At 40.7% G+C, this 27,185-nt stretch overlaps 1 protein-coding gene across 1 annotated transcript; it reads right to left on the bottom strand.

Annotated features, from left to right (window-relative positions):
* Positions 1-500: 500 nt before the first annotated feature.
* Positions 501-21,458, bottom strand: cfap206 (cilia and flagella associated protein 206). Its single transcript, XM_084952927.1, has 12 exons — positions 21,235-21,458; positions 21,070-21,153; positions 17,131-17,221; positions 15,887-16,075; positions 14,192-14,359; positions 11,274-11,488; positions 10,102-10,221; positions 9,733-9,931; positions 9,471-9,611; positions 7,355-7,566; positions 7,086-7,229; positions 501-936 (listed from the first exon to the last, which is right to left on the bottom strand). Exons 1-12 carry the CDS (start codon positions 21,385-21,387, stop codon positions 715-717), a joined length of 1,938 nt encoding a protein of 645 aa, XP_084809053.1. The 5' UTR covers positions 21,388-21,458; the 3' UTR covers positions 501-714.
* Positions 21,459-27,185: the final 5,727 nt, after the last annotated feature.

Raw genomic sequence — 27,185 nt, 5'->3', positions numbered from 1 at the left:
TCTGTTTCTGAAAAATATCCACCACAGACCTGCATCACTTTCAGATACACTTCCTGACTCTTTGGTTACAAAGGGGTAGCTACTTGCATTCAGATAAACAAGGAGAAATTGGGGCATGTTGGATCAGTTTCTGCTGTTCTTAACAAAGATATAATGTATGTTTAACATGACATGCAATACCCCAGGTGTATCAAAAAAGCCAGCTGTGACCGGAGCGTAAACCTGAAACTAATCACACAGACTTTATTAATAAATTGTGTGTGTGTGTGTGTGTGTGTGTGTGTGTGTGTGTGTGTGTGTGTGTGTGTGTGAGTGAGTGAGTGAGAGAGAGAGATGTGAGAGCTGCTACACAATACTGCCAAAAGTATTCTTTCACCTATCCAAATCATTTAATTCAGCTCTTCCAATGGCCCCTTTCACGGCCACAGGTGTATAAAATCAAGCACCTAGGCTTGTTGGGCATGTAAAATCACAGAGCGGGGTTAGTGGATGCTGATCTGCATAGTGCCACAGAATCATACCTTCAAACTAGAGCTAGGCATCTTGTCTAGTGTAGTCCAGGAATCATGTTTCCAGGGTTTAAAAATTTGGGGTCAAGTGCTGTAAACAAAAGCACTGCAGGTGGTGTGTCCAGAGGGTATAGGCTATATAAAAGAAAAAGGATAAAAACAACAAGATTCTTACATCAACTTTTATTTTATTAACTATTTCTCTTTAATCATCCACAGATCTGGTCAGGTTTGCTTTGACAACATGTGCACCCCTTTGTCCTCTCAGACCTGCTACAAAGGTTTGAGGTTTAGGCACTTGGCTTGCACCATCTCTCTTGCTTTGACAGGCAGCATTCTTAGGAAGCCAGGTCTGAGTGACATTTTCCCGCCTCATGTGACTCAGGTCAGTCTGTACTGAAACGGTAACTCTGGTCTGAAGATTGGCCTAGAGATATGAAGCATGGAAATGAAAGGTCAGTAAATAAAGTCGTGCATTGAGACAAACGAAACAGAACCCAACTCTTGAAACCACTGTAATACGGTAAGGTCCAGTTAACTTTGTTAGTTACATCTTGCTAGTACCAGGTTAGAGTTTGCCTTTCGTAACTCCCTCAGTTCTTGTAGCATATACTCAACAAGGTGATGGAAACAATCCTTTTAGGATTTTGGTCCAATAGCATCACATAGCTGCTGCACGTTCATTGGCTTCCACATACATGATGAAAATCCCGTTCGAAATCCTATCCTATATAATCCACTATAAAAGTTCTTAAAAGTACTCTGTTGGACTGCGATGGTGACTGTGAAGCCCATTTTTTTTGAGATGATTTAAGCTTTGTAACAGGATGTGTTAAGCCATCTGAAGGTGGGTACACTGTGGCTATAAAGGGATGGGAAAGGTCAACAATACTACCCAGGCATTTAGCTTGGTTGCTACTAATGGACTTCAAAGCATAGATAATATCTCTCATGCCATTATACCACCACCAGGAGCAACCTGGGCTGCTGATCCAAGGCAAGATGGATCAGGGTTTCCAGAACCATCTTTACTGTCAGTGTGCTTTCGAACAACGAAAATTGTATGCAAACCCGTTCAGTACGAGTCAAAAAAAGGGCACTTTTAACAAAAAGAAGTATATATGTACAATAAATTTTAAACAAAGAAAAAAATATATAGTATGTACAAGACTGTATATCAGAATGAACAAGTGAGAATACACACAGTGATTCAGTCCTTAGAATATTGCACGGTTCCTTGGAAATATTGCACAGCTAAAAAGAAAAAAGAAAAGAAAATATTGCACAGTTGAAGGTTGTGTTTTTGCATTGATTTATCTCCCTGCATTTATTAATGCAACAGCCCTGGTGTATGTGCTGTTTCTCAGTCTGTTTGTTTGGCCTTAATTGTCCTGTTCATGGTGTTTACACCACATTTTTACACTACATTCAAATGTTGTGGCAAAAATCTAGACTCATCAGACCAGGCTATTTTCTATCGTGTCTGTTTTATTCTATTCTATCCGATAATTTTTTTGAGCACATACATACTGTACCAGATTCAAAGTGTGATGTGTTCTTTCTGCCTTTATTAGATGTAATGAGTGGCTATTGGAGTTCCTGTCCAGCCCAAAGATATTAGGCCATTCAACTAATATCAACAAAGTATTTTCTCCCAGAGAACTGCAGCTCACTGGATATAGGCTCAGAACACAGACAGCACAATGTTCATTTAGAGAAGGGTTGTTAATGACAAAAGCTGTACAGGTAAAGATGAACCTGAGGCTGCTGTGGGACGCCTTGTTCCAAGAAATTAACATATTCATTCTTAATAAAAGCAGCAAAGTTACACATCGACACACAAACATACACACAAAGACTTTAAGCACTTAAAATACTTACTATAAACTTACAGCATTTATAGTAAGTATAAATGTACAGTAAAGTAATATCTGCTAAAACGTGTAAATGTGAGCATTTCTGCAAAGAAAAAAGTCCTCACTAGATAAGGAACCTCATTTCGTGTTTTTAGGCTGCTTGACCTAATGATATGAAACAGTTATTAGGCCTAATTTTCATGTCATTGAGGTGCTATGAGGTCTATGAAGTTCTATCATAAAGTACACAGGAAAATTATATAAGAGAAAAAAAAACAATCCAACACTAGATAATTGGCAAACCTTCTGGAGGAAACCTGGTCTTGTTAGGAGAGACGGCATCCATCCCACTTTGGATGGAGCAGCTCTCATTTCTAGAAATATGGACAAATTTATTAAACCCCCCAAAATATGACTATCCAGAGTTGGGACCAGGAAGCAGAGTTGCAGTCTTACACGCCTCTCTGCAGCTTCTCTCCTCCTGCTACCCCCCCAAAAACCCATCTCCATAGAGACTGTGTCAGCTTCCAAAAAGACAAAAAACAAACTAAAAACCAGCAACAAACAACTTAAACATAAACAATCAAAAAGAAAGAACAATACAGTATCCACATCTGAACCAAAGAGTAAAACAGTGAAATGTGGATTATTAAATATTAGGTCTCTCTCCTCCAAGTCTCTGTTAGTACATGACTTAATAATTGATCAACAAATTGATTTACTCTGCCTTACAGAAACCTGGTTGCAGCAGGATGATTATGTTAGTTTAAATGAATCAACACCCCCGAGTCATTCTAACTACCAGAAACCTCGAAGCACAGGCCGAGGGGGCAGTGTGGCAGCAATTTTTCACACCAGCCTATTAATTAATGAAAGACCAAGACAGACTTTTAATTCATTTGAAAGCCTGATGCTTAACATTGTCCACCCCAGCTGTGAAACTCAGAAACCAGTCTTACTTGTTATCATCTATCGTCCACCTGGGCCTTACACAGAGTTTCTGTCTGATTTCTCAGACTTTATATCTAATTTAGTTCTGAGCTCAAATAAAATAATTATTGTGGGTGATTTTAACATCCATGTAGATGCTAAAAATGACAGCCTCAACATGGCATTTAGTCTGTTATCAGACTCAATTGGCTTCTCTCAAAATGTAAAAGAACCCACCCACCACTTTAATCACACTCTAGATCTTGTTTTAACATATGGCATAGAAACTGAACATTTAACAGTGTTTCCTGAAAACCCTCTCCTGTCTGATCATTTCCTGATAACATTTACATTTACAACAGAGGTCGATTATCTTGTTAATAATTTCACCTCCTCACTACGTACGACTCTGGATACTGTAGCTCCAGTGAAAACTAAGGTCTCTAATCAGAAGTACCTGACTCCGTGGTATAATTCTCAAACACGTACCCTAAAGCAGATGACTCGTAATCTGGAGAGGAAATGGCGTGTCACAAATTTAGAGGATCATCATTTAGCCTGGAGAAATAGTTTGCTGCTTTATAAGAAAGCCCTCCGCAAAGCCAGAACATCTTACTATTCATCACTGATTGAAGAAAATAAGAACAACCCCAGGTTTCTCTTCAGCACTGTAGCCAGGCTGACAAAGAGTCAGAGCTCTGTTGAGCCAACCATCCCTTTAACGTTAACTAGTAATGACTTCATGAACTTCTTCACAAATAAAATTTTTATCATTAGAGAAAAAATTACCAGTAATCATCCCACAGATGTAATATTATCTACAGCTACTCTTAGTACCATTGATGTTAAGTTAGACTCTTTTTCTCCAATTGATCTTTCTGAGTTAACTTCAATAATTACTTCCTCCAAACCATCAACGTGTCTTTTAGACCCCATTCCTACAAAACTGCTCAAAGAAGTCCTGCCATTAATTAATTCTTCGATCTTAAATATGATCAACCTATCTCTAATAATCGGCTATGTACCACAGGCCTTCAAGCTGGCTGTAGTTAAACCTTTACTCAAAAAGCCATCTCTAGACCCAGCAGTCTTAGCTAATTATAGGCCAATCTCCAGCCTTCCTTTCATATCAAAAATCCTTGAAAGAGTAGTTGTCAAACAGCTAACAGATCATCTGCAGAGGAATGGTTTATTTGAAGAGTTTCAGTCAGGTTTCAGAGCTCATCACAGCACAGAAACAGCTTTAGTGAAGGTTACAAATGATCTTCTTATGGCCTCTGACAGTGGACTCATCTCTGTGCTTGTCCTGCTAGACCTCAGTGCAGCGTTCGATACTGTTGACCATAATATCCTATTAGAGCGATTAGAACATGCTGTAGGTATTACAGGTACTGCACTGCAGTGGTTTGTATCATATCTATCTAATAGACTCCAATTTGTGCATGTAAATGGAGAGTCCTCTTCACACACTGAGGTTAATTATGGAGTTCCACAGGGTTCAGTGCTAGGACCAATTCTGTTTACATTATACATGCTTCCCTTAGGCAGCATCATTAGAAGACATAGCATACATTTTCACTGCTATGCAGATGACACCCAGCTCTATCTGTCCATGAAGCCAGATAACACACACCAATTAGTTAAACTGCAGGAATGTCTTAAAGACATAAAGACCTGGATGGCCGCTAACTTTCTGCTTCTTAATTCAGATAAAACTGAGGTTATTGTACTCGGCCCTGAAAATCTTAGAAATATGGTATCTAACCAGATTCATACTCTGGATGGCATTACCTTGGCCTCCAGTAACGCTGTGAGGAACCTTGGAGTCATTTTTGACCAGGACATGTCCTTCAACGCACATATTAAACAAATATGTAAGACTGCTTTCTTCCATTTGCGCAACATCTCTAAAATTAGAAATATCCTGTCTCAGAGTGACACTGAAAAACTAGTTCATGCATTTATTACTTCCAGGCTGGACTACTGTAATTCATTATTATCAGGATGTCCAAAAAACTCACTGAAAAGCCTTCAGCTAATCCAAAATGCTGCAGCAAGAGTACTGACAGGGACTAGAAGGAGAGAGCATATTTCTCCTGTTTTGGCTTCCCTTCATTGGCTTCCTGTTAAGTCCAGAATTGAATTCAAAATCCTGCTCCTCACATACAAGGTCTTAAATAATCAGGCCCCATCTTATCTTAATGACCTTGTAGTACCATATCACCCTATTAGAGCACTTCGCTCTCGCTCTGCAGGCCTACTTGTTGTTCCTAGAGTATTTAAAAGTAGAATGGGAGGCAGAGCCTTCAGTTTTCAGGCCCCTCTTCTGTGGAACCAGCTTCCAGTTTGGATTCGGGAGACAGAAACTATCTCTACTTTTAAGATTAGGCTTAAAACTTTCCTTTTTGCTAAAGCATATAGTTAGGGCTGGACCAGGTGACCCTGAATCCTCCCTTAGTTATGCTGCAATAGACGTAGGCTGCCGGGGGATTCCCATGATGCATTGAGTTTTTCCTTTCCAGTCACCTTTCTCACTCACTATGTATTAATAGACCTCTCTGCACTGAATCATATCTGTTATTAACCTCTGTCTCTCTTCCACAGCATGTCTTTTATCCTGTCTTCCTTCTCTCAACCCAACCGGTCGCAGCAGATGGCCGCCCCTCCCTGAGCCTGGTTCTGCCGGAGGTTTCTTCCTGTTAAAAGGGAGTTTTTCCTTCCCACTGTCGCCAAAGTGCTTGCTCATAGGGGATCATATGATTGTTGGGTTTTTCTCTGTATCTATGAAGCGCCTTGAGGCGACTTTTGTTGTGATTTGGCGCTATATAAATAAAATTGAATTGAATTGAACTATAGCACATAATTGAAAAGATAATCCAAGCACAATCAGAAAAGACACTTATGAAGGAAAATTTAACTTCTGATAAAACCACATCAAATTGTAAAACTGTAAAACATGGAGACAGAAAGAAAGAGCATCAGGACACATCAAACAAAAAGCTACTATAACTGTGAGCGCCGGATGGCCACCCTGCATATGTGTGTTTGTTTTCGTTCATGACACTTACTTCCATGCCCTTCCTAGAGCTGTCCAGTTGGATTGCACAGATTTGCCACTTCCAGAAAGGTTTAGCCCATTTACTCCCTTTTTATGGGCCAGAAAGAAGGTAGTCAGAATTGACCGTGGCTGACAGAGAATTTCAGGGTCTCCTGAGGGTCTTCGTCACCATCGGGTGGGCTCCTGAGGTTCTCCATCTCAATTGTCTGCCTCCGATGCCTTTCACAAACGTGAGACTAATCTAACCTGTAGAATCACTGAGTGGGATAAACAATGCCGAGTCTAGGCCGTGATCCACTGCTTACTTTATGGCATTTTCCACCCTGAGTTGTGGCTTTCTTATGGAAAGTGAGTAAACGGGCTGAACCTGTCTGGAAGTGACAAATCTGTGCAATCCACTGGACAGCTCCAGGCAGGGTGGCCTCTCAACTGTTCCAATACTACTATTGGAAACTGTGTTCTGTGCCTTTTGATATTCTGCTACTGCTGATAAGTCTTTTCACATTCATGAATCATTCAAAAACAGAACAGTTTACATTGTACATTTTAAATGAATGACAAACACGTCTCTCTGAAAAAGGTTACAAGCAACCCAAGTTTAATATATTACCTAACGCTGTTTGTAGAAAATGTCATACTTTTAAGTAATAACACTGTTAAGTATTACTATAGGTTTCAACACTTAGCACACATCAGACTACAAAGTGAGAAAATTAAATGAACGTGTCTCACCAATTTGAGAGCTTTTCGTCTAAGCTCCCACTCATTCCACTCATATGACTTGACAATGTTTTTCTCCACAGGGTGAATTTCAGTCTGAGTGCCACACTCACATTTTATACCTGGCTTCACCGGTAAACCCTTTCTTGGCTGGATCTGCCAAACCAAAAGTCGAAATCAGTTACTACCAACAGATTGTCCAAACATAAGAAAGTTTTAAAAGCTCCTGTGAATTTCATTAAATGTTTTTGAAGTGTGTGTTGTGGCTATCAGAAAGTTACCTGTGAGAGTCTGCTCACATCAGAGTATGGACTAATACAGGAAAACTGTTGGTGGAGTTTGAGGAGCTGAATGAGTTCAGGGGAGTATTTGGCTTTTTCTGCAACTTCTGCAGCAAAGCTGTCTGGACTAAGGGCAAACTTCGTGGCAGCTTCTTTGGAGGTAAAAACATAGAGCTTCTCCTTGTGTTTCAGGACTCCGATGTATGGATTACCTGCAAGAGATAAATATTAATATAATATTGGTCTACAGCCTCCCTTTGATCTACTCTATGTTCATTTAATTTGAAGTTAATGAAACAATCTTCCCCCTGATGCACCCATCAGAGAAGGAGAGTGAATGTTAGACAAGGTGCTTAAGTATAGAAAAAAGTGCTTCTATGAAGTCTTATGTGAAGAAGTGCTTTGAGTGCCCAGTTAACTAACCGATTAATGTGACTAATTACACAGGTGAGAAGTTTCACTAAGATAAACACTCATATTAGCCGTATCATCAAAGGCTTGTATTGGCTAACAGTCCTAATACTTGGATCAAGGTGGAGCCGCGCTCGTCCGAGATAAGAGGGAATGATGCTGCATCAAAATAAGCTAATTCCCGTGTTCCAATCACTTTCATGGCCACATGTGCATAAAATCTAAGCATGCAGACTGGTTCTACAAACATTGAAAGAATGGGTTGCTCGCAGGAGCTCAGTGAAATCAAGCGATAGGGTAGTACTGTGATAGAATAAAACATTCAATAATAAGGTCAGTGAAATAGTTCTGTAGGAGAGACCTGAAGCTTTGGCACTGTACTTAAAACTATTGGTAATCCCCACCATTTATGCTTTCCAATAACATCATAGTGGCAACAATCACAGCCATGCCTGCTTACTTGATGGACAGCTTTACTCAAGTTGTCTGCTACTAATCTTAGTATATCACCTTTATGATTCATTTTAATACTCTGGTTCAAAAATTCAGGGCTGTGAAAGAGACAGTAGCTGCAAAAATAGGTACATGTCCTGTAAATCAGTGTCAACCTAATACTGCAGTATTTATTTATTTAGTTAGTCATAGGTGGAAAAACTTGATGTGCTGACACGTAGGAGAGAATTAACACGTTGTTAATGAGTGACGCCAAACGGCGCTCCCACAGATTACTAAGAATGATCAACAACTGATATTATTTCAATACTGATTCTGTGCAATCAAAGCAGTATCATCATATGACCCCTCAACCAAAATGTAGGGAATAAATCACGCAAAATTTATGGGAAATTGCAGGAACTGATGAATAAATAAATAAATACTTGAATAACACGATTTGTAAAATATATTACGTAGATTGTAGGGATTGCATTCTTTTAAAATACAGCAAATTCAACAAATCTGTGGAAAATAGCTGCAGTACATTTAAGGCCAAAAGCAACTTTTACAGACAGGTAAGAGAGTCCAGACTATCATTAGTATTACACATGTTAGGTGACCATTCAAACAGCTCTCCAACCACCCACAGAAGGCAAATGACTTCCAAACCTCACCCCAAATATCACTACCTTTGTCCAGCTGAACCTGGTTCAATAAACCTAAATCTGATTCATTCTAGTTACAAACTTGAACAAGCATTATGCCAAGACATACTGTTATCAAACCTATATTTAGTAGACAAACTATTAAGACACATCACTGTATATATATATGTTATAGCATCAACTCTGTCAGCATGACTGAACACCAAGTCAGCAGCTTCGTCCTCTTTTCACTCACCAGTTTGGAATAATCGTGACTTCACAATCAACAATAAAACGTTATACTTGGAAAATCAAAGGCATAATACATTCTTAACTAGAGCTTCTAAAAGGTGTCTCAGACACAGTTGACTGCATTCCATTTTTGAATTTTATAATATAACATTTTAATTACAATACTAGCCTAAATTCTGGATGGATGGATGGGGTCAGGAAGGCAGTATAATTATAGCTATGAAGAGGCTTTGGTCACCACCTTTGTGGCCATTCAGAGAACAACTTTATAATTCCCTGCAACTTCATGAGTGTTTTTAAAGAAAGCTGACGCCTTTACTCACACACCTAAATTTGTTTTACCTAAGCAAAAAACCATCACACTGGAATTGTACCTGGAAGTAGAAGGCCATCTCTGGTTACAAGTGTGTAGCCACAGAATCCATTATACTGTAGGGGCATTTCCTCAAAATTGACCGTTGTTTCAGAAAAAAGCCATTCCTGTGTCTTCAGGGCAGCTGGATCAACGCAGTTATCTGGAAGACAAAATAAATCACAAAGACATTTAAGACTGGCAAAAGCATAGATCTTCATTTCTCTTTTTTGTAACTCTTGTGGAAAATGCAGTTTTGTTTCTGTGGGTGATCAAAGCCATACCTGAAGACTCAAGCATTCTCTGTTCGTCTGTCTTCACCTCTGAGTCCTCCAACAGACTTTCTAGATACGCTTCAGAGAAAATCCTGGCCTGGGAGGCAGAGAAGGGCTGGAGTCTGAGCATGATTTTATTGAGCATGTTCAGGAACTCACCCTCATCCTGAAGTTCAAACCATAACTTTGACAGCATCTTGAATAATGGCTGAAAAAGAATGAGAAATGACAAAATAAAGACTCTAGGTACAGACAAATATAAGAATCAAGGAGAAAAAAAAATCTTGTACACACTTCCATCTATTCCTTCAGATGAAATATAACAAGACATTAACTGTAACAACTTAAGAACACTTCAAAACAATCAAAGCAACTTACGAAAACTGTTGCAGCTGGTACTGCTGTTTTTGACTGCACAGTTTCTTTTAGCAGCTTCATCTGTGATGAGACGTCACTCAGCAGGGTTTCAACATGCTTAGCACATGAATTTGCATCAGCCTGGTGGTACAGGAAAATTAATATTTCACTAAATATTTTAATATAAAAAAAATCACCTTAAATAAGATGAAAATAGCCTAAAATGCCCAGTGGTACATATGAAATAATAGCAATGGGCCTACACAGAACATTGTGCATGCTTTTTTGTTTCGTTTTGTGCTTTTTTTATTGTCCAAACTTTTAACAGTGAGTATCTCAAGGAAAAAATACTCAATAATCAAAATGAGACTAAGGCTGAAATAACAGTATTCAATTATTTCAGCCTGATCATCACTTTTGTGACCATATGGTTGGTAAAACAGCTGGTTAAAAAGCTCGACCCAGGATGCAACATCCAGGTAGAAAATTTTTTTCAGTTTTATTATTTGACAATATTATTCAGCTGCAAGTTAAGGTTGTTAGTTTAGTTATTGTTAAAGTATTATGCAGTTATTTTATAAGTGTACTTAAAATGTACAGGCTTCTTCGTGTTGTGTTGTTACCACTACTCTATAATTATGCAGGCATCTTGCTTTACTTGATACACACTTCACATTAGTCCGTGATAGTCGCCCACTGGAAAAATTTATTTACCCTCTTAAATGCTGCTGACTTTTAAATTCAGAATTATACAATCAGTTTTTGCTTTTAGCTATGTACGCACTGGATGCTTTTTGTAGTGATTTCACTACGAGAGATCATACAAATGACATTCGGTGGGTTCAGCCGTCTATGGGTGAACCTCTCCAGTCAGGAAGTGTGCGTGACCCAAGATAAACTTCGCTCAACTTTCAGGCCAGTCACCCAGTGGTCAGCTTCATGATGATCATGTGGTGAGCAAATAGCTTTCAGTGTGTACACAGCTTAATACACTGTCTTAATATAGTGTAGTACACATGTTTCAATTAATTACTGCACCCATTTCTTTTTTCCTATAGCTCAAGACTTTTGCAAAGCACTAAAAGTTGGTACTATTGTTATTATTAAATGACTGATATCACTGTTATAACAGGTGTAGTCTCCATGTAAATACCATGTTTTTAACATTTTGTTTAAAGTTACTTCCACCTTACCAGTAACATTTTTAGGAAAACTTCATGTTGTCTGGCATTGTACAAAGCCTGTTTGAGGAGAATAACGGGCATGTCAGAATGTCCCAGCTGAACATCAGAGCTTGTTAACTTCTCCAGCACAGCAGTGTACTTGAACACCAAAGTCTGTGTCACACACAGCTCATTTGCTATTCTTTTACTGGTGACTGGAAGAGCCTCTTGAAGAACTGCAGGCACTGCAAGGAGAACACAAAAAGGTATAAATATCACTGTTGTGAGCTGAATTTATCACAAGACAGAATTTTGTCACAAGGCAGTGGTTTAGTGTGATTTGCATACTTTCTATTGGGTTTTAAATATTTTTGTGAAATTTGTGATTTATTTTATTTTATTTTTTGTTTAATTTTTTGTGATTTAGATCTGTGTGTTTTGTGAATCTATATACATTCTGCTGGACTTTATCATGCCCCGAATTAAGATTGAGTAGGCTGAAGAAAGACTGGAAGAGAAAATCCAGCGGGGGAACTAGAAAGCAAGAATAGGAGGAGGAGAACTGGAGAGAAGAGAGGGCCCGAGTCAGAGCGTTATAGCCCTGTGACAGCACAGGACACAGAACACAAAGCTGACATGTGGGAGATGCTGGAGCTGGAACTGGCTGCCATCGCCACTACCCGGACACTGGAAAGAGGCCTGACAGAGTGGAGTTGGGTAAGAGCCTGAAGCCTCCCCTAGCCCTGTGAGTAACCTGTTTGTTTCCTCTTTTGATGTAACAACTTGTGTCAGTGGCTGAACCTGACAGATTCTTTAAAACAGTACTGTCCACAGTTTGGCCTTTCCTTAGAGTGGCTGGAGAAAGCCTTGAAGCATTATCAGGAGGAAGGACTGCTATTCAGCTGAGGGCTTCTGTGTTTACAAACAATCACAGTGACAATCAAACTTTCTGGTTTTTTAAAGACTATCTGCTCTCCACTCTCTGTCTGACACAGACAAAACAAAAGGAGGTACACAAACAAAACTGAGAGAGACATTGACAATTGAAAATTGAGACAAATGGGAAACAAGCACAAGACTGCTGCTCAGTGCTCATTTAAACCTCCCCACAGAAACCCTCAACATCTAAGGTGTACATATGTGATGGGGTGTGATTTGTGGCTCAGCTGCAATGAAGGGGTGGAGTGATAGATTCAGGGTGTGGTCAGCAGCTCTCCATCATCAATCATGCCTCCCCTATTTGAGTTGGACAAAATTACCAGATGCCAGAGCTGTGTGCTGTGCTGAGCTGAAGGAGGCAGCTGGAGGCCTGCAGAAGCTAAAGAGTGGGAAGCACCACAAATAACCGTTCACTTACTTTGCGATGCTGAGTGCGTTGGATCCTTTCGTCACGATTGGTACCGAAACCCAGTTGTGGGACGATGGGCCTATGACTAATGCAGTTGAGTGACGCTGGCAGATATTGTGGTGGAGTTGATGCATTGGGAGCAGGTGTTGGTGCATCAACAGCAGCTCAACTGGCTACAAGACCAGGCTGAGTGCCTTTACATGTCAAGGCTCACTGTGTGGCAGGCAGGATGTAGGACCCAAATGCAGGACTCATAAACGCAAGGGTGAGAACTAAAAGTGGCAGCTTTATTTTGGCTGTAAATGACTCTTTAAACATACAGCAAACAAAGCCAAAAGCGAGGAACTAGAAATATGAACTAAAATCAAAGCACTATGACACTGGGAAGCTAAGGAACTAAACTGGGAAACAGAGCTAGAAAACTACTAGGAGAACACAGGAAAACATGCACCAATAGCGAGTTTTCTTGTGTTCCCAGTTTAGTCTCTTGTCTGCTAGGTCCTTTTTGTGCCTTTTGTGTCTCCTGTGAGAATCTGTCTTGTTGTCTGTGTTTACGTTTCTGTGCATATAGCTCCCTCGCCCTCTGTGTGTCCAGTCGTTATGTTTTGTCTCCTTTTTCTGTACACGTGTTCCTCTCATTGTGTTTTATTCTTTGTCTCCCCTGTCTGTCATGTGCATCCACGTGTGTTCTCCCCAGCCCGTCTTGTCTCATATGTGCATTTCATGTTTTAGGTTCTTAGTGTTTAGTTACCCCATTTTAACTGTCTAGCTAGTTTAGTCCTATCTCCGCTCGTCCCTTGTTTGTGTTTTCGTGCAATTTATGAATAAAACGGCTCGGTTTTTGTGAAGTCCCAGTTTCACGCCTGTTGATTCTCTCCTTTTGGGTCCACCTCATCATCACTTCACACATTCTGCAGCCACATACCATGAAGCCATTTCACTGGAGTGCAGAGGGATATCACTTTGTATTAGTTCTGGTGGATTATGCAACAGGATAACCTGAAGCAATGCTGCTGTGCACCACTTTACCAAAGAGTGTCGTGTAGACACAGTTTCAGGTCATCTCCAGAGTCGGCATATCGAAAGAGATACTGACTGACCAGGGCACTTCATTCATGTCTCGGACACTTAAGTTGTCAACCTGATTAAAGAAAACTGCAAAAAAGGTCCAAGCCCAACCAAGAAAAAAAGATGTGTACGTTCTAACCCTCAGGGCAAAGCTACACACACTGGGGAGATTGTCACAGGTTTACAGAGTGGATGTTGCTGAACTGAAACTGCGTTTTGCAGATGTGTTCTCCCCTCTGCCCAGTCGTACAACACTCACAAACCACCATTATGGAGCAAGGTCTATAGTGTTACAGGCTTGAAACGAAAACAGCAGGACTTTTTGGTTCATGAAGACATTTCATTTCATTTGGTGAACTGTCGGCCAATGTTGTTGGTCGGCCTACAAATGTTTTTAAAAGTATTTTAACTGCATGCGACTGCTTATAATTTCAAATAGCAAAGAGACAGTCACTGAGCTAAATATACAGTAGAGGTCTTCTAACAATCAATTTCAAGCTGGCAAAGTGAAAAATAAGCATAAAAACTGTACTTAGTTCGTGGATGTCAACCTCCTCTTCACCCCTCTTGTTGGCTTTGTTGAAGAGTCGGATCCCAGTAACAATCATGGTGAGTTCATTGAGCTGCTGCTCCTGGTCTCTCTTTAAGGCCACTTGAAAGTTTCCCAGTTCAGCCTGAGGGAAGACGCTCTGCAGGACAGCTATGGCAAAGGAAGAAGAGAAGTCAAACGTTAGACACACTGCATGTATAATCATTATTACCACCACCAGCATCATTCACTGCATGGCTAATTGTTACACTATATCAGTGTTTCCCAAACTTTTTTTGCTGCCCCCCCCCCCTTTGTTTTACAAGAAAAATGTTCGGGCCCCCCCACCAACTAAACACCCACCCCCCAGCACAAACACATCCTCCAACCACACACACCCATATTTTGTTTTCAAACTCCATTGCGGTTTATTTCACACCTCAAACATTTAGTAAACAATTAAGCAAATATTAAGAAAACTGAGATTTTTTTTAAAAAACTCAGTTTTTTGCGTTTACGTGTGGACGAGGAATACATAGTTCGTCACGCAATGTCAAAGGTATGTGCCTTTTTTCACGTCACGCTGTGCGCCACGTTGTTTACATGAGATGAATTGCAGAATGGCAGATAGAGACAAAATACTGTTAATCTTACTATCTTCAGGTTTTACACGCTTACAAATAAACACGCAGTTACTGTCCCTCCATTTAGAAAGGCAGAGGCATCACGGTGTAATTATTTTACGTGTAGTTGTTTTTTTCCTGTGTAATAATATTCAACATTGCTATCAATACATTTCTCAAAAAAATGCCTCTGTGTGCAAAATGGGTTCAAAAACATAAACAGCTGTGGGATACTGTTTGTCCGTGATTTGAACTGGGGAAACAAATCATGGTAGGACAGGCCGGATATTATTTGTATCCCACTGTAACTTTACTATATAAAGAGCTAACATCTCCAAAATGTCAGGAATAGTTATTTATTACAACAAGTGTTTGTGAACTAAAAATAAAGAATGTGGGATACTGTTTGTCCGTGATTTGGACAGCCAAGCGCGTGCTGCCGACGCAAGGGAAACTAATTTTGTCGCAGAGACCTACCTCTGCACTTGTGCAGGTGAAGCCAAAGGGAAGACATGCTTCACCATATTTTCTACTCTTTGGCTTAGAATGAAGTTGGTTTGGAAACATATTTGGCGATGCTTCATCTCCTGCTTTGCGTTTGCGTGGGAGCCCCGTCAAAAACCTGTTCATTACGCTAGCAGTGTCCAAGCGTTCTTTTTGTTTTTTGTTTTTTTCATACCCCCCCCCCTCCCCTCCCCCCCCCCCCCCCCAGGGGGCGGGCCCCACATTTTGGGAACCTCTGCACCATATTATGTAAAATTGTTCATTCATTTTGTGAATAGAAGAGATTCCATTCAGAAAACTGCTGACAATTTGCTCCCTTTCAGAACCTGATCTTTCTAACTGGAAGTCTGATGTTACATAATATGAACCGACTTGTGGTTCATCAGAAATGTTTTGAAGTTCATAGTCAGCTCACAAGACATATGTTGGAGAATCACTGAGAATAGCAGAAAGTGCTGTCTGGATGATCTGGGGTTAGAATTAGTAGCACAGCCTTTGGTGTAACGTGGCATTACATTTTCAGTATGCAGACATGACATTGTAGTTGGAACAATGAAAAGTAGTATGAGACCTGTAGCCTCTTCCATAGTGTTGGTATCTGTAGGCGAACCCATAGAAGAGCGCAGCAGGATATAAGTGGTGATTTTCTGGTAAAGGCCATCTAATTCCTTCCTTGATTTCACCCTGTTGTCAGTGATCTCTCTGCACAGTGGACTCAGCTTGGACTCTTCTGACTGGTGGATATCCTCAAGAAACTCACCTACACAAACACACAAGGTCATCACCAAAAGTCATTGTGGCAAGGTTTTGCAGTCTGAAGTCTGTATGTGGCTCAAACAGAGCATGGCATAGCATGGCTATGCTGAACTGCAGTTTAACATACCCAGGCTTTCTATGCATTAGACAGCTCATCTAAACATAAAACCCAAGTTGGAGATAATGGGAAATACAACAGTGGTTATCAATTTATTGGACTCGTTGGTTGACACAAAAATGAACCAGCTTAGCATAGCCTACTTTGATCTGTAAAGAACAAAAAATATATAATGGCAAAAAGCAACACTTTTGCTACAAATAGGACAAGACTGCAACAATGTGATGATTTTATTGATTGCAGCACTAGGTATGCCATTTATTTGTTACAAAGCAGCTGCACATGAAGACATGGAAAGCATTACGTCCTCCCCTTGCATACATACTGAAAACCTACTGCTGAAAAAGATTGGTCTGTAAAAGCGAAGCTGTTGATTTACCTGTCAATCTACAGTCTTATCACTATGGTTACAAGCTCTGGGTAGGGCCTAAAAGAATGAGATTGCAGATACAAGCGACAGGAATAAGCTTTCTTCAAAGGGTGGCTGGCCTCTCCCTTAGAAACAGGAGTTAAGTCATTTGAGAGGGCCTCAGAGTAGAGTTACTACTCCTCCACAACGAAACTAGCCAGCTGAGATGGGTCAGGTGTCTGGCTAGGATGCTTCCTCGGTGAGGTGTTCCTGGCATGTCCCACTAGGAGGAGACCATGGGTAGACCAATGATACGCTGAAAAGATTATGTCACCTGGATAAGCTTGAGAAAGTAGCTGGTGAGAGTTAGGGCTGAGCTTCTCTGCTTAGACTGCTGCCCCTGCAATCCAAACCCAGATAAGCAGATGAAACTAGATGGATGCTAATAATTGGTCACTGGCATTTGTAGACGACTAGACAGATGTTGTATAGCAAAATAAACCTAAAAAAAATTGAACAACCTCTAGCAAGCTTAGCATACATTACATACATGCATTGGTGCCACATAAAATCAGAATGAGGTTATACTTACATTTCGTGGTATAATTCATGTCAAAGCACACCTGCATTTTGATAGTGTCAAGGGATGGGCTGCACTTTTCTGTGAGTTTATCCAGACACAGCTGGAAGACATGTTGCAGAGGGAGACATTTTCACTGCTTTGCAGATGACACACAACTTTATCTATCCATGAAGCCAGATAACACACACCAATTAGTTACACTGCAGGGATGCCTTAAAGACATAAAGACCTGGATGACCTCTAATTTTCTGCTTCTTAATTCAGATCAAACTGAGGTTATTGTACTCGGCCCTGAAGATCTTAGAAATATGGTATCTAACCAGATTCTTACTCTGGATGGCATTACCTTGGCCTCCAGTAACACTGTGAGGAACCGTGGAGTCATTTTTGGCCAGGATATGTCCTTCAACGCACATATTAAACAAATATGTAGGACTGCTTTCTTCCATTTGCACAATATCTCTAAAATTAGAAATATACTGTCTCAGAGTGATGTTGAAAAACTAGTTGATGAATTTATTACTTCTAGGCTGGACTACTGTAATTCATTATTATCAGCATGTCCTAAAACTTGCTGAAAAGCCTTCAGTTAATCCAAAATGCTGCAGCAAGAGTACTGACAGGGACTAGAAACAGAGAGCAGATTTCTCCTGTATTGGCTTCCCTTCATTGGCTTCCTGCTAAATCCAGAATTGAATTCAAAAATCCTGCTCCTCACATACAAGGTCTTAAATAATCAGGCCCCATCTTATCTTAATGACCTGATAGTACCATATCACCCCATTAGAGCACTTTGCTCTCACACTGCAGGCTTACTTGTTGTTCCTAGAGTATTTAAAAATAGAACGGGAGGGAGAGCCTTCAGTTTTCAGGCCCCTCTTCTATGGAACCAGCTTCCAGTTTGGATTCGGGAGACAGACACTATCTCTACTTTTAAGATTAGGCTTAAAACTTTCCTTTTTTGCTAAAGAATATAGTTAGGGCTGGATCAAGTGACCCTGAATCCCCACTTAGTTATGCTGCAATAGGTGTAGGCTGCTGGGGGACTTCCATGATGCATGGAGTATTCAGGGCTCGCAAAATTTCAAAATCCCTGGTAGCCCTTCGGGCAGGGACTCTTCAGTTTTTGGTAGCCCAAAATAAATTTAAGTAGCCCGAATAAAAAAGAGAGCAATTTTTTGATTGGTGTTTGGTTTCCTGTTTTGTTTCCGTTACAATGTATAATATTGTAACGGAAACAAAACATTAATCAAAAAATTGTTGAAACACAAATTACAACATTGTATAAAAATTACAATCATCAACTCAAATACTTAGTTCTTACAAGTTCATAGAAATTTCTGTTCAATTAGAACCGTGTAGAACAGCGGTCCCCAACCCCCGGGCCTCGGACCGGTACCGGTCCGTGAATCGTTTGGTACCGGGCCGCGAGAGTTGAGGCTCAGGTGTGAAATGTATAGATTTCAGGGTTTTTATCGGTTTTCAGCGTTATTTTGTTATCGTTTTTATCGTTTACTCGGTTTTCCTTGGTCTTTTCACATGTGTTATGAATAAATTTTCTTTTTTTCGGTACCGGTACTAGTTTTATTTTGTTGTATTTATCCGCGACACCTTAAAGGCCGGTCCGTGAAAATATTGTCGGGCATGAACCGGTCCGTGGCGCAAAAACGGTTGGGGATCGCTGGTGTAGAACATGAATCAGTCTGTGTCAGATCCTGAATTTGAAATTTCCACTGAAGTCACAGGTAAGAGGCAAGTGGAACCAAGATCTAGGCCATTTGCTTTTTGAAGTTTGCAAAGACTGCTAAATTGTTCCAGTGGTAGTTCACTCTTTGCAACATAGCAGCTGTTCTAAACAGATTTTTCAGGTTTATTTTTAGTATGTTATTTGCAATTGGTGTTTGTTCTGGGAAAGATATTGCAGACTGAGCAATAATGCATTTCTTGCATTTCTCATGGGTTCTAACGGGGGCCTTTCTTAAAATTACTGAAAATTACAGAAATCGAGGGAAAACCAACAACACACCCGGCAGAACATTATGTTATTTACACGGGTGCACAAAAGTGGTCCGCATGTGCGCATTCGCTGTCAAAATAAAAGACGCGCACCAGATAAGAAGTTACAACGCGCGTTTGCGTCCATATAAAAGGCACTGTTTTTGTCCGCTAGAGTGGGATTTTCACGGCACATTCTGCACCACATCTCTGTGCGTTCATCATTTGTTTGAAGCCAGCTCACCTCCTGCAACCACTTTTCCGAGAATACGCGCTTCTTTTGCGGTTCGGACTCCTTCTGACATTTCTTTGGAGGTAGAGGAACACCAAAGTAATTGCTTAAATGATTTTGCTTCTTCGACATCTTTAAGCGTTCTAAACAAATGTCTGTCCTCCTCCAGAAAATCCTATGTACGCAAACAGGCGTTGCAACTTCTTATCTTGTGCGCGTTTTTTATTTTGACAGCGAATGCGCACCTGCGGACCACTTATGTGCAGCCCTGGTTATTTAGCTTGTTATATTGCAGCCACAGAAATTCTTTTGTCCATGAAACCATAAAGCTGCACTTTCTTTTTGCCTTATAGTCTGATTTGTCATAACTTTTCCGTTTTGTGGTAAGCTTTTCTTTGGCTGTCCCTTCTTCACCCTGACCTGTCTTATTTGGCTCAGCAGAACTAAAATATATATCCTGCTGCTTTTACACACGCACTCACATAACGCTCAGCGATTCTCTGCGCGATCAACCTCTCACATGTTTAAGCTTGCTGCGGGAGATTTCACTTATCATGTTTGCATAGTAAGCTAACGATTGATAAGACGACGTCAGAGGAATTGCTGCGCAAATTATCGTGACTCACCAATCAGTACTGTCGCTCTCTATACACAGTTCGCGCGACTGCAAAGTGAAAGCAAAAAACAAGCGAAAATTCAAACGCGATTTCAATATGTCACATATTGACAGTGGCTCACCGATGACATAATTACCCAGCTACATTTCCGAAAGAATGCAAAAGCATTGACATATATTTTTCTATGATAGCCCGACGGGCAGGGCAGAGATAGATTTTGGTAGCCCGACTGGAAAAATCGCTAGCCCCGGGATGTCGGGCTAGCGATTTTGCAAGCCCTGGTATTTCTTCTTCAGTCACCTTTCTCACTCTCTATGTGTTAATAGACCTCTCTGCATTGAATCATACTTGTTATTAATCTCTGGCTCTCTTCCACAGCATGTCTTTAATCCTGTCATCCTTCTCTCACCCCAACCGGTTGCAGCAGATGGCCGCCCCTCCCTGAGCCTGGTTCTGCTGGAGGTTTCTCCCTGTTAAAAGGGAATTTTTCCTTCCTGCTGTCGCCAAAGTGCTTGCTCATAGGGGGTCATATGATTGTTGGGTTTTTCTCTGTATGTGTTATTGTAGGGGCTACCTTACAATATAAGGCATCGTGAGGCGACTTCTGTTGTGATTTGATGCTGTATGAATAAAAATAAATTGAACTGAATAGATTACCATCATTGCTTGTGTTAGTCTTACACCAAAAGAAGAAGGGGTGAACTCAGATTCAGCAATAACAAGTGTAATATATGTTAATAAAAATTGGCTTTACTGTCATTATTGAGCAAGAATAATAGTCATAAAGAGAAAGCAAAGACAAGGGGAAAAAAAACAGAAATTACAGAAGTAAATGAAATAGCCACAAAAAAACAGGATCTAAAAAAATCAGGACTAGGAGAGCGCAGCTGCCACTCCCTGTTTGAAGTTGCCTCCTGTTAAATGGAAACGTCTGACTCTTGGCCTTTCTCCCATAACCTCACTAAATGGCGACGAAATGCAGTGCATCATGGGAAGCCCCCTTCTACCTCCTAATTTTGTAACAGAACAGAATTTCGACTCAAACATACACAGTGATTTTCAGAACCACTAAAACCAATTAGAAAAAGAAATAAAGCAGCTCACCTCTTCGAGTTTTTGAACATCATCTTTAGTAAGGGTCCTGTCAACATTAAAGCCATTTCTTGGGTCCAGCACCACAGCAGTCACCTGTGGATGTTTGAAAACATCATGAACGTGTGCAGCAGCAGCGTTAGATTAACGACTAAGTGCTTACTTCGTTTTACCGACCATAAAAGCTGCCAGCGTCTCCGACACCGCATCTCCCCTCAGCCTGCACTCGTGCACAATGTGCCCGATTACGGTTTTAAGCAGGGTTTCCGCACCAGCCTGAGACATTTCTACCGGCGGACCTACGGCGGATTGTTGATAAGCAGTTGCCATAGTAGCGGTGCAAATTTGCTAAGATTAATTTTAGGTGTCCACTAGAGTGCGCTACAGTTAAACAATGCTCCTCAGCATTTGAGTTCTGGGGAAAAAATACAAACAAAAAAAAATAAAAGCATACACACCAGAGCGGAACGGAAGGAGCTTTTACCGTGACTCGTGTTTAGATGTTTTGGCTGCATTCAGGGTCTGTATCGCTTCAGGACACGTGGAGAAGGTGACGTGGGAGATGACCAATTACGAGTGCAGAGAAGCGGCATAGCAAGAGGCCATGCTGGTGGTGGTGGGGGGGCACATTTCTGTATCCATTCATATCTAATGCCATTAATGCTTCAAGATTACCAAATATATATACACCAAATTATATTTGAAGAGCCTTCCAAGTTTTTAAACATCTTTCCCATCTTTAAGGACATACCCTCCAATTGAAGAACAGACTTGAGTCTATAGATGAAATCTCAAGTATCGGTGTTAAGACACATAGTCTTCTGCAGTTCCCATAGAACGTGGCAAAAGGCCATGCATGTGTCTGTTTTCTTTATGCAACCAGGTCATAAGTTACATATTGTTGTAATTACACAAAATGTGTTCTAAACCCCGAACTGTTCCTGGTATACCTGAATCTTAGGACCTCCAAGCCTGTAGTTATCCTCATTATCAGTTAGAGGCCCTCCTCATCATTTTCTTCTTCTTTGGTGCAACCCTATAAATTTGAGGTACCTATGGAAGAGAATTAGGGCCACTGGAAGAAAAAAAAAAGTGGGCACATCTTTTTTTTTCTTCTTTTCCAGAATTCTGAGAAAAAAGTCAGAATTCTGAATTTAATCTCCTAATTCCGAGATTAAAGTCAGAATTCCAAGAGAAAAGTCAGAATTCTTTTAAGCTTAAATTCTAAATTCTAGATTCAGGATATGTACTGTTTTTCAACAGTACATATAGGAGGTTTCTTCCTGCTAAAGGGAATTTTTTTTTTCAAAAAAAAAAAAAGTCAGAATTCTTACGCATGCATATGTACTCCGTACTTGATTTGGACCCCTTAGCTGCCGCTAAAAGATCTTTAAATAAAGTAGACTTATCTTGTGTGCCACAGACTGCTCCCAAACATGAGGGGGCAAATAATACCTCTAAAACACTTAAGTTGGCTTTATTAAATGTTAGAGCTTTAGCTGGGAAAACATTTTTAGTTAATGATTTAATCACTGAGCACAGCCTGGATTTTATGTTTTTAACTGAAACTTGGTTGGACCAAAGTAACAGTGGAGCTGTTCTCATCGAGACGACCCCTCCTAACTACAGTTTAGTGAGGCCAGGGTGAGCAGGAGAGGAGGAGGGGTTGCTGTCTTATTTAATGAATCATTTCAATGGAAGCAGTTATCTCCTGGAAGTTTTCAGTCTTTTGAATATGTGGCTTTACAGCTGAAGGCCTCATCCAAAGTTGTGTTTCTTAATGTTTACAGGCCTCCCAAATACTGCGCAGACTTTTTTAATGATCTCAGTGAACTGCTGTCTGTGATCTGTGTTGATTTTGACTGTAATTATTGTTGGGGATTTAACATCCATGTGGACAACCCTCAGGACAAAGGGACTAAAGACCTGAGTAATACTCTGGACAACTTTGGGCTGACTCGGCATGTAACAGAGACCACACATAATAGAGGACACACTCTTGACCTACTAATCTCCAAGGGTCTGAGCATTTCAAAGGTTACTGTGTCTGATGAGGGCCTGTCTGACCATTACTGTGTTTCTTTGAAAGTAAAATTTCAGCACACACAAATACGCCAACAGCAGTGATCACAAAATGGTGTATAACTGAATAGAGTAGTGAGATCTTTAACCAGGTCTTCCCATTAACACCTGGCCTGTCCAGAGGTTCAGTCAATGAGCTCATCAATAGCTTCAATGCTAAAATGGTAAATGTTATGGACACTATTGCTCCCATTAAGGTGAAGGTTATCTCTGGAAGGAAGAAGTCTCCATGGAGAAACTCCACACTGGTGAAAATTAAAAAAAAAAAAAAAGAGTGAGCGCAGATGGAGAAGAACAAACCTCCAGGTTCATTATGACACCTATAAAGAGAAACTTCACAATTATAATTTACAACTGAGGAGTGCAAGGAGGTCCTACTTCTCTGACATCATCACCAAAACCAGTCATAATGCTCGGGTCTTATTTGCAACAGCTGACAGGCTAACAAACCCTCCTGTGTCAGTGGCAGCTGAACTTCATTCAACCATGGCCTGCAATGACTTTGCCAAATTCTTCACAGTCAAAATTCAAAAGATCAGACAAGCAATTGGTACATCAACAGCAGATTCAGGATATGTACTGTGTCCACCGAAAAACAGTTTCACCCTATAACAGCAAAGACCTGGAGGACATCTTACGTCAACTGAACTCCTCCTCTTGCTGTTTAGATGTCCTGCCAACAGATTTTTTCAAAAAGGTCTCAAAGACTTTGGAGTCAGACCTGTTACAGATCGTCAACCTTTCTTTAATGTCAGGTGTGTTTCCAGAACCACTAAAAACTGCTGTAATTAAACCTGTACTGAAAAAGGACAATCTTGACAAGACACAAATGAACAACTACAGGCCGATCTCAAATCTCCCATTTTTAAGTAAGATCATTGAAGAAGTTTCTCAACAGCTCAATTACTTCTTAAAACAGAATAACTGCTTTGATGCCTTCTAGTCAGGTTTTAGACAGAACCACAGCACTGAGACCGCTCTGCCCAAAGTGTTTAATGACATATGTCTGAATACAGACAGTGGAAAATTGTCAGTCTTAGTTTAACTGGATCTCAGTGCAGCATCTGATACAGTTGACCACAACATATTACTCAAACGACTGGAGAACTGGGCAGGTCTTTCAGGAACTGTACTAAACTGGTTCAAAACATACTTAGAAAAAAGGAAATACTTTGTATCAGTAGGTAACTTCACATCTGAGTAGACAAGTATCACATGTGGAGTTCCTCAAGGTTCCATCATGGGACCTCTTCTGTTTAACATTTACATGTTCCCACTGGCACAGATTATAAAGAACAACAAAATAAACTATCACAGCTATGCATATGACATACAAATATATATCACAATGTCACCAGGAGACCGAGGCCCTGTACAGGCTCTTGATAACTGCATTGAGGAAATTAATGACTGGTTGTGCCACAATTTTCTCCAGCTAAACAAAAACAAAACCGAAGTAATAGTCTTTGGAGCCAAAGAAAAACGATTACAGGTCACCAGAGAACTTCAAGCTATACACCTAAAAACCACAAACCAGGCGAGAAGTTTGGGTGTAGTTATGGACGCAGACCTAAACGTAGAAAAAACACATTAAGGCAATAAGAAAGTCAGCTTACTATCACCTCAAGAATATTTCAAGGATAAAAGCTCTGATGTCTCAACTGGACCTGGAAAAACTAGTCCATGATTCATCTTTAGTAGGCTTGATTACTGTAACAGCATCTTTACAGGTCTACCTAAAAAAAAAAAAAAAAAAAAAAATCAGACAACTACAGCTCATTCAGAACTCTGCTGCTCGAGTCCTCACTAAGACCAAAAAAAGTGGACCACATCAGTCCAGCTCTGAGGTCTTTACACTGGCTGCCTGTCCGTCAGAGGATAGACTTTAAAGTTCTGATGCTGGTCTATAAAGCTCTGAATGGTTTAGGACCAAAATACATCAGTGACCTCCTGACCCAGTATGAACCTCCCAGATCCCTCAGGTCATCTGGATCCAGTTATCAGTTCCCAGAGTCCGAACCAGACATGGAGAAGCTGCATTCAGCTTTTATGCTCCATATATGACTTGGTGTTCGCTCGCTCTGCGGTAGAGTATCACTTCCTGTTCCTGCTCAAACACAGTGGTGTTTCTGAGTAGCTTATTTGCTTAGCAATTTAATTAACAACTTTTAAATACATTCTTCTTTCATAGTATAATCTTCACGTGCTTCATCCGAAGCACACTTTCTGTGTACTCACTACCTAATTTATAGCCAAAGTATTCACTCACTGTCTCTGTACTGTTTCGCTAGCTTAGCTTAGCTCGTAGCCGACTCGTTAGCACCATGGCTACTTCACCTGTCCCTCCTGCACTTTCTTGCTCATTGTGTCAGATGTTTAGTTACTCCTCGGCCTCCTTTAGCAGTAATGATATCTGTAACAAATGTAGCATATTTGCAGCTCTGGAGGCCAGGATTACTGAATTGGAGACTCGGCTTCGCACCCTTCATTCACCCGTAGCTAGCCAGGCCCCTGTAGCTGGTGCAGCCGAAGATAGCGTAGGTCCCGCTAGCTGTTCCCCGGCAGACCCCAAGCAGCTGGGGAAAGAGGGCGGCTGGGTCACGGTGAGGAGGAAGCATAGTCCTAAACAGAAGCCCCAGGTACACCACCAACCCGTTCATGTGTCTAACCGTTTTTCCCCACTCGGTGACACACCCGCCGGGGGTCAAACTCTGGTAATTGGTGATTCTGTTCTCAGACATGTGAAGCTAGAGACACCGGCAACCATAGTCAATTGTCTTCCAGGGACCAGAGCAGGCGACATTGAAGGAAATTTAAAACTGCTGGCTAAGGGTAAACGTAAATTCAGTAAAATCATAATTCACGTCGGCAGTAATGACACCCGGTTACGCCAATCGGAGGTCACTAAAATCAATATTGAATCGGTGTGCAACTTTGCTAAAACAATGTCGGACTCTGTAGTTTTCTCTGGTCCCCTCCCCAATCAGACCAGGAGTGACATGTTTAGCCGCATGTTCTCCTTAAATTGCTGGCTGTCTGAGTGGTGTCCCAGAAACGATGTGGGCTTCATAGATAATTGTCATGTTAATGCTGCTGACTTTTAAATTCAGAATTATACAATCAGTTTTTGCTTTTAGCTATGTACGCACTGGATGCTTTTTGTAGTGATTTCACTACGAGAGATCATACAAATGACATTCGGTGGGTTCAGCCGTCTATGGGTGAACCTCTCCAGTCAGGAAGTGTGCGTGACCCAAGATAAACTTCGCTCAACTTTCAGGCCAGTCACCCAGTGGTCAGCTTCATGATGATCATGTGGTGAGCAAATAGCTTTCAGTGTGTACACAGCTTAATACACTGTCTTAATATAGTGTAGTACACATGTTTCAATTAATTACTGCACCCATTTCTTTTTTCCTATAGCTCAAGACTTTTGCAAAGCACTAAAAGTTGGTACTATTGTTATTATTAAATGACTGATATCACTGTTATAACAGGTGTAGTCTCCATGTAAATACCATGTTTTTAACATTTTGTTTAAAGTTACTTCCACCTTACCAGTAACATTTTTAGGAAAACTTCATGTTGTCTGGCATTGTACAAAGCCTGTTTGAGGAGAATAACGGGCATGTCAGAATGTCCCAGCTGAACATCAGAGCTTGTTAACTTCTCCAGCACAGCAGTGTACTTGAACACCAAAGTCTGTGTCACACACAGCTCATTTGCTATTCTTTTACTGGTGACTGGAAGAGCCTCTTCCAGGCTGGACTACTGTAATTCATTATTATTAGGATGTCCAAAAAACTCACTGAAAAGCCTTCAGCTAATCCAAAATGCTGCAGCAAGAGTACTGACAGGGACTAGAAGGAGAGAGCATATTTCTCCTGTTTTGGCTTCCCTTCATTGGCTTCCTGTTAAGTCCAGAATTGAATTCAAAATCCTGCTCCTCACATACAAGGTCTTAAATAATCAGGCCCCATCTTATCTTAATGACCTTGTAGTACCATATTACCCTATTAGAGCACTTCGCTCTCGCTCTGCAGGCC

Source organism: Perissodus microlepis, chromosome 15 (genome assembly GCF_051167445.1).
Source record: "Perissodus microlepis isolate ML-2025 ecotype Zambia chromosome 15, ASM5116744v1, whole genome shotgun sequence".
In the NCBI taxonomy this organism is placed as follows: Eukaryota; Metazoa; Chordata; class Actinopteri; order Cichliformes; family Cichlidae; genus Perissodus; species Perissodus microlepis.
This window is presented reverse-complemented; position numbering and strand designations above follow the sequence as displayed.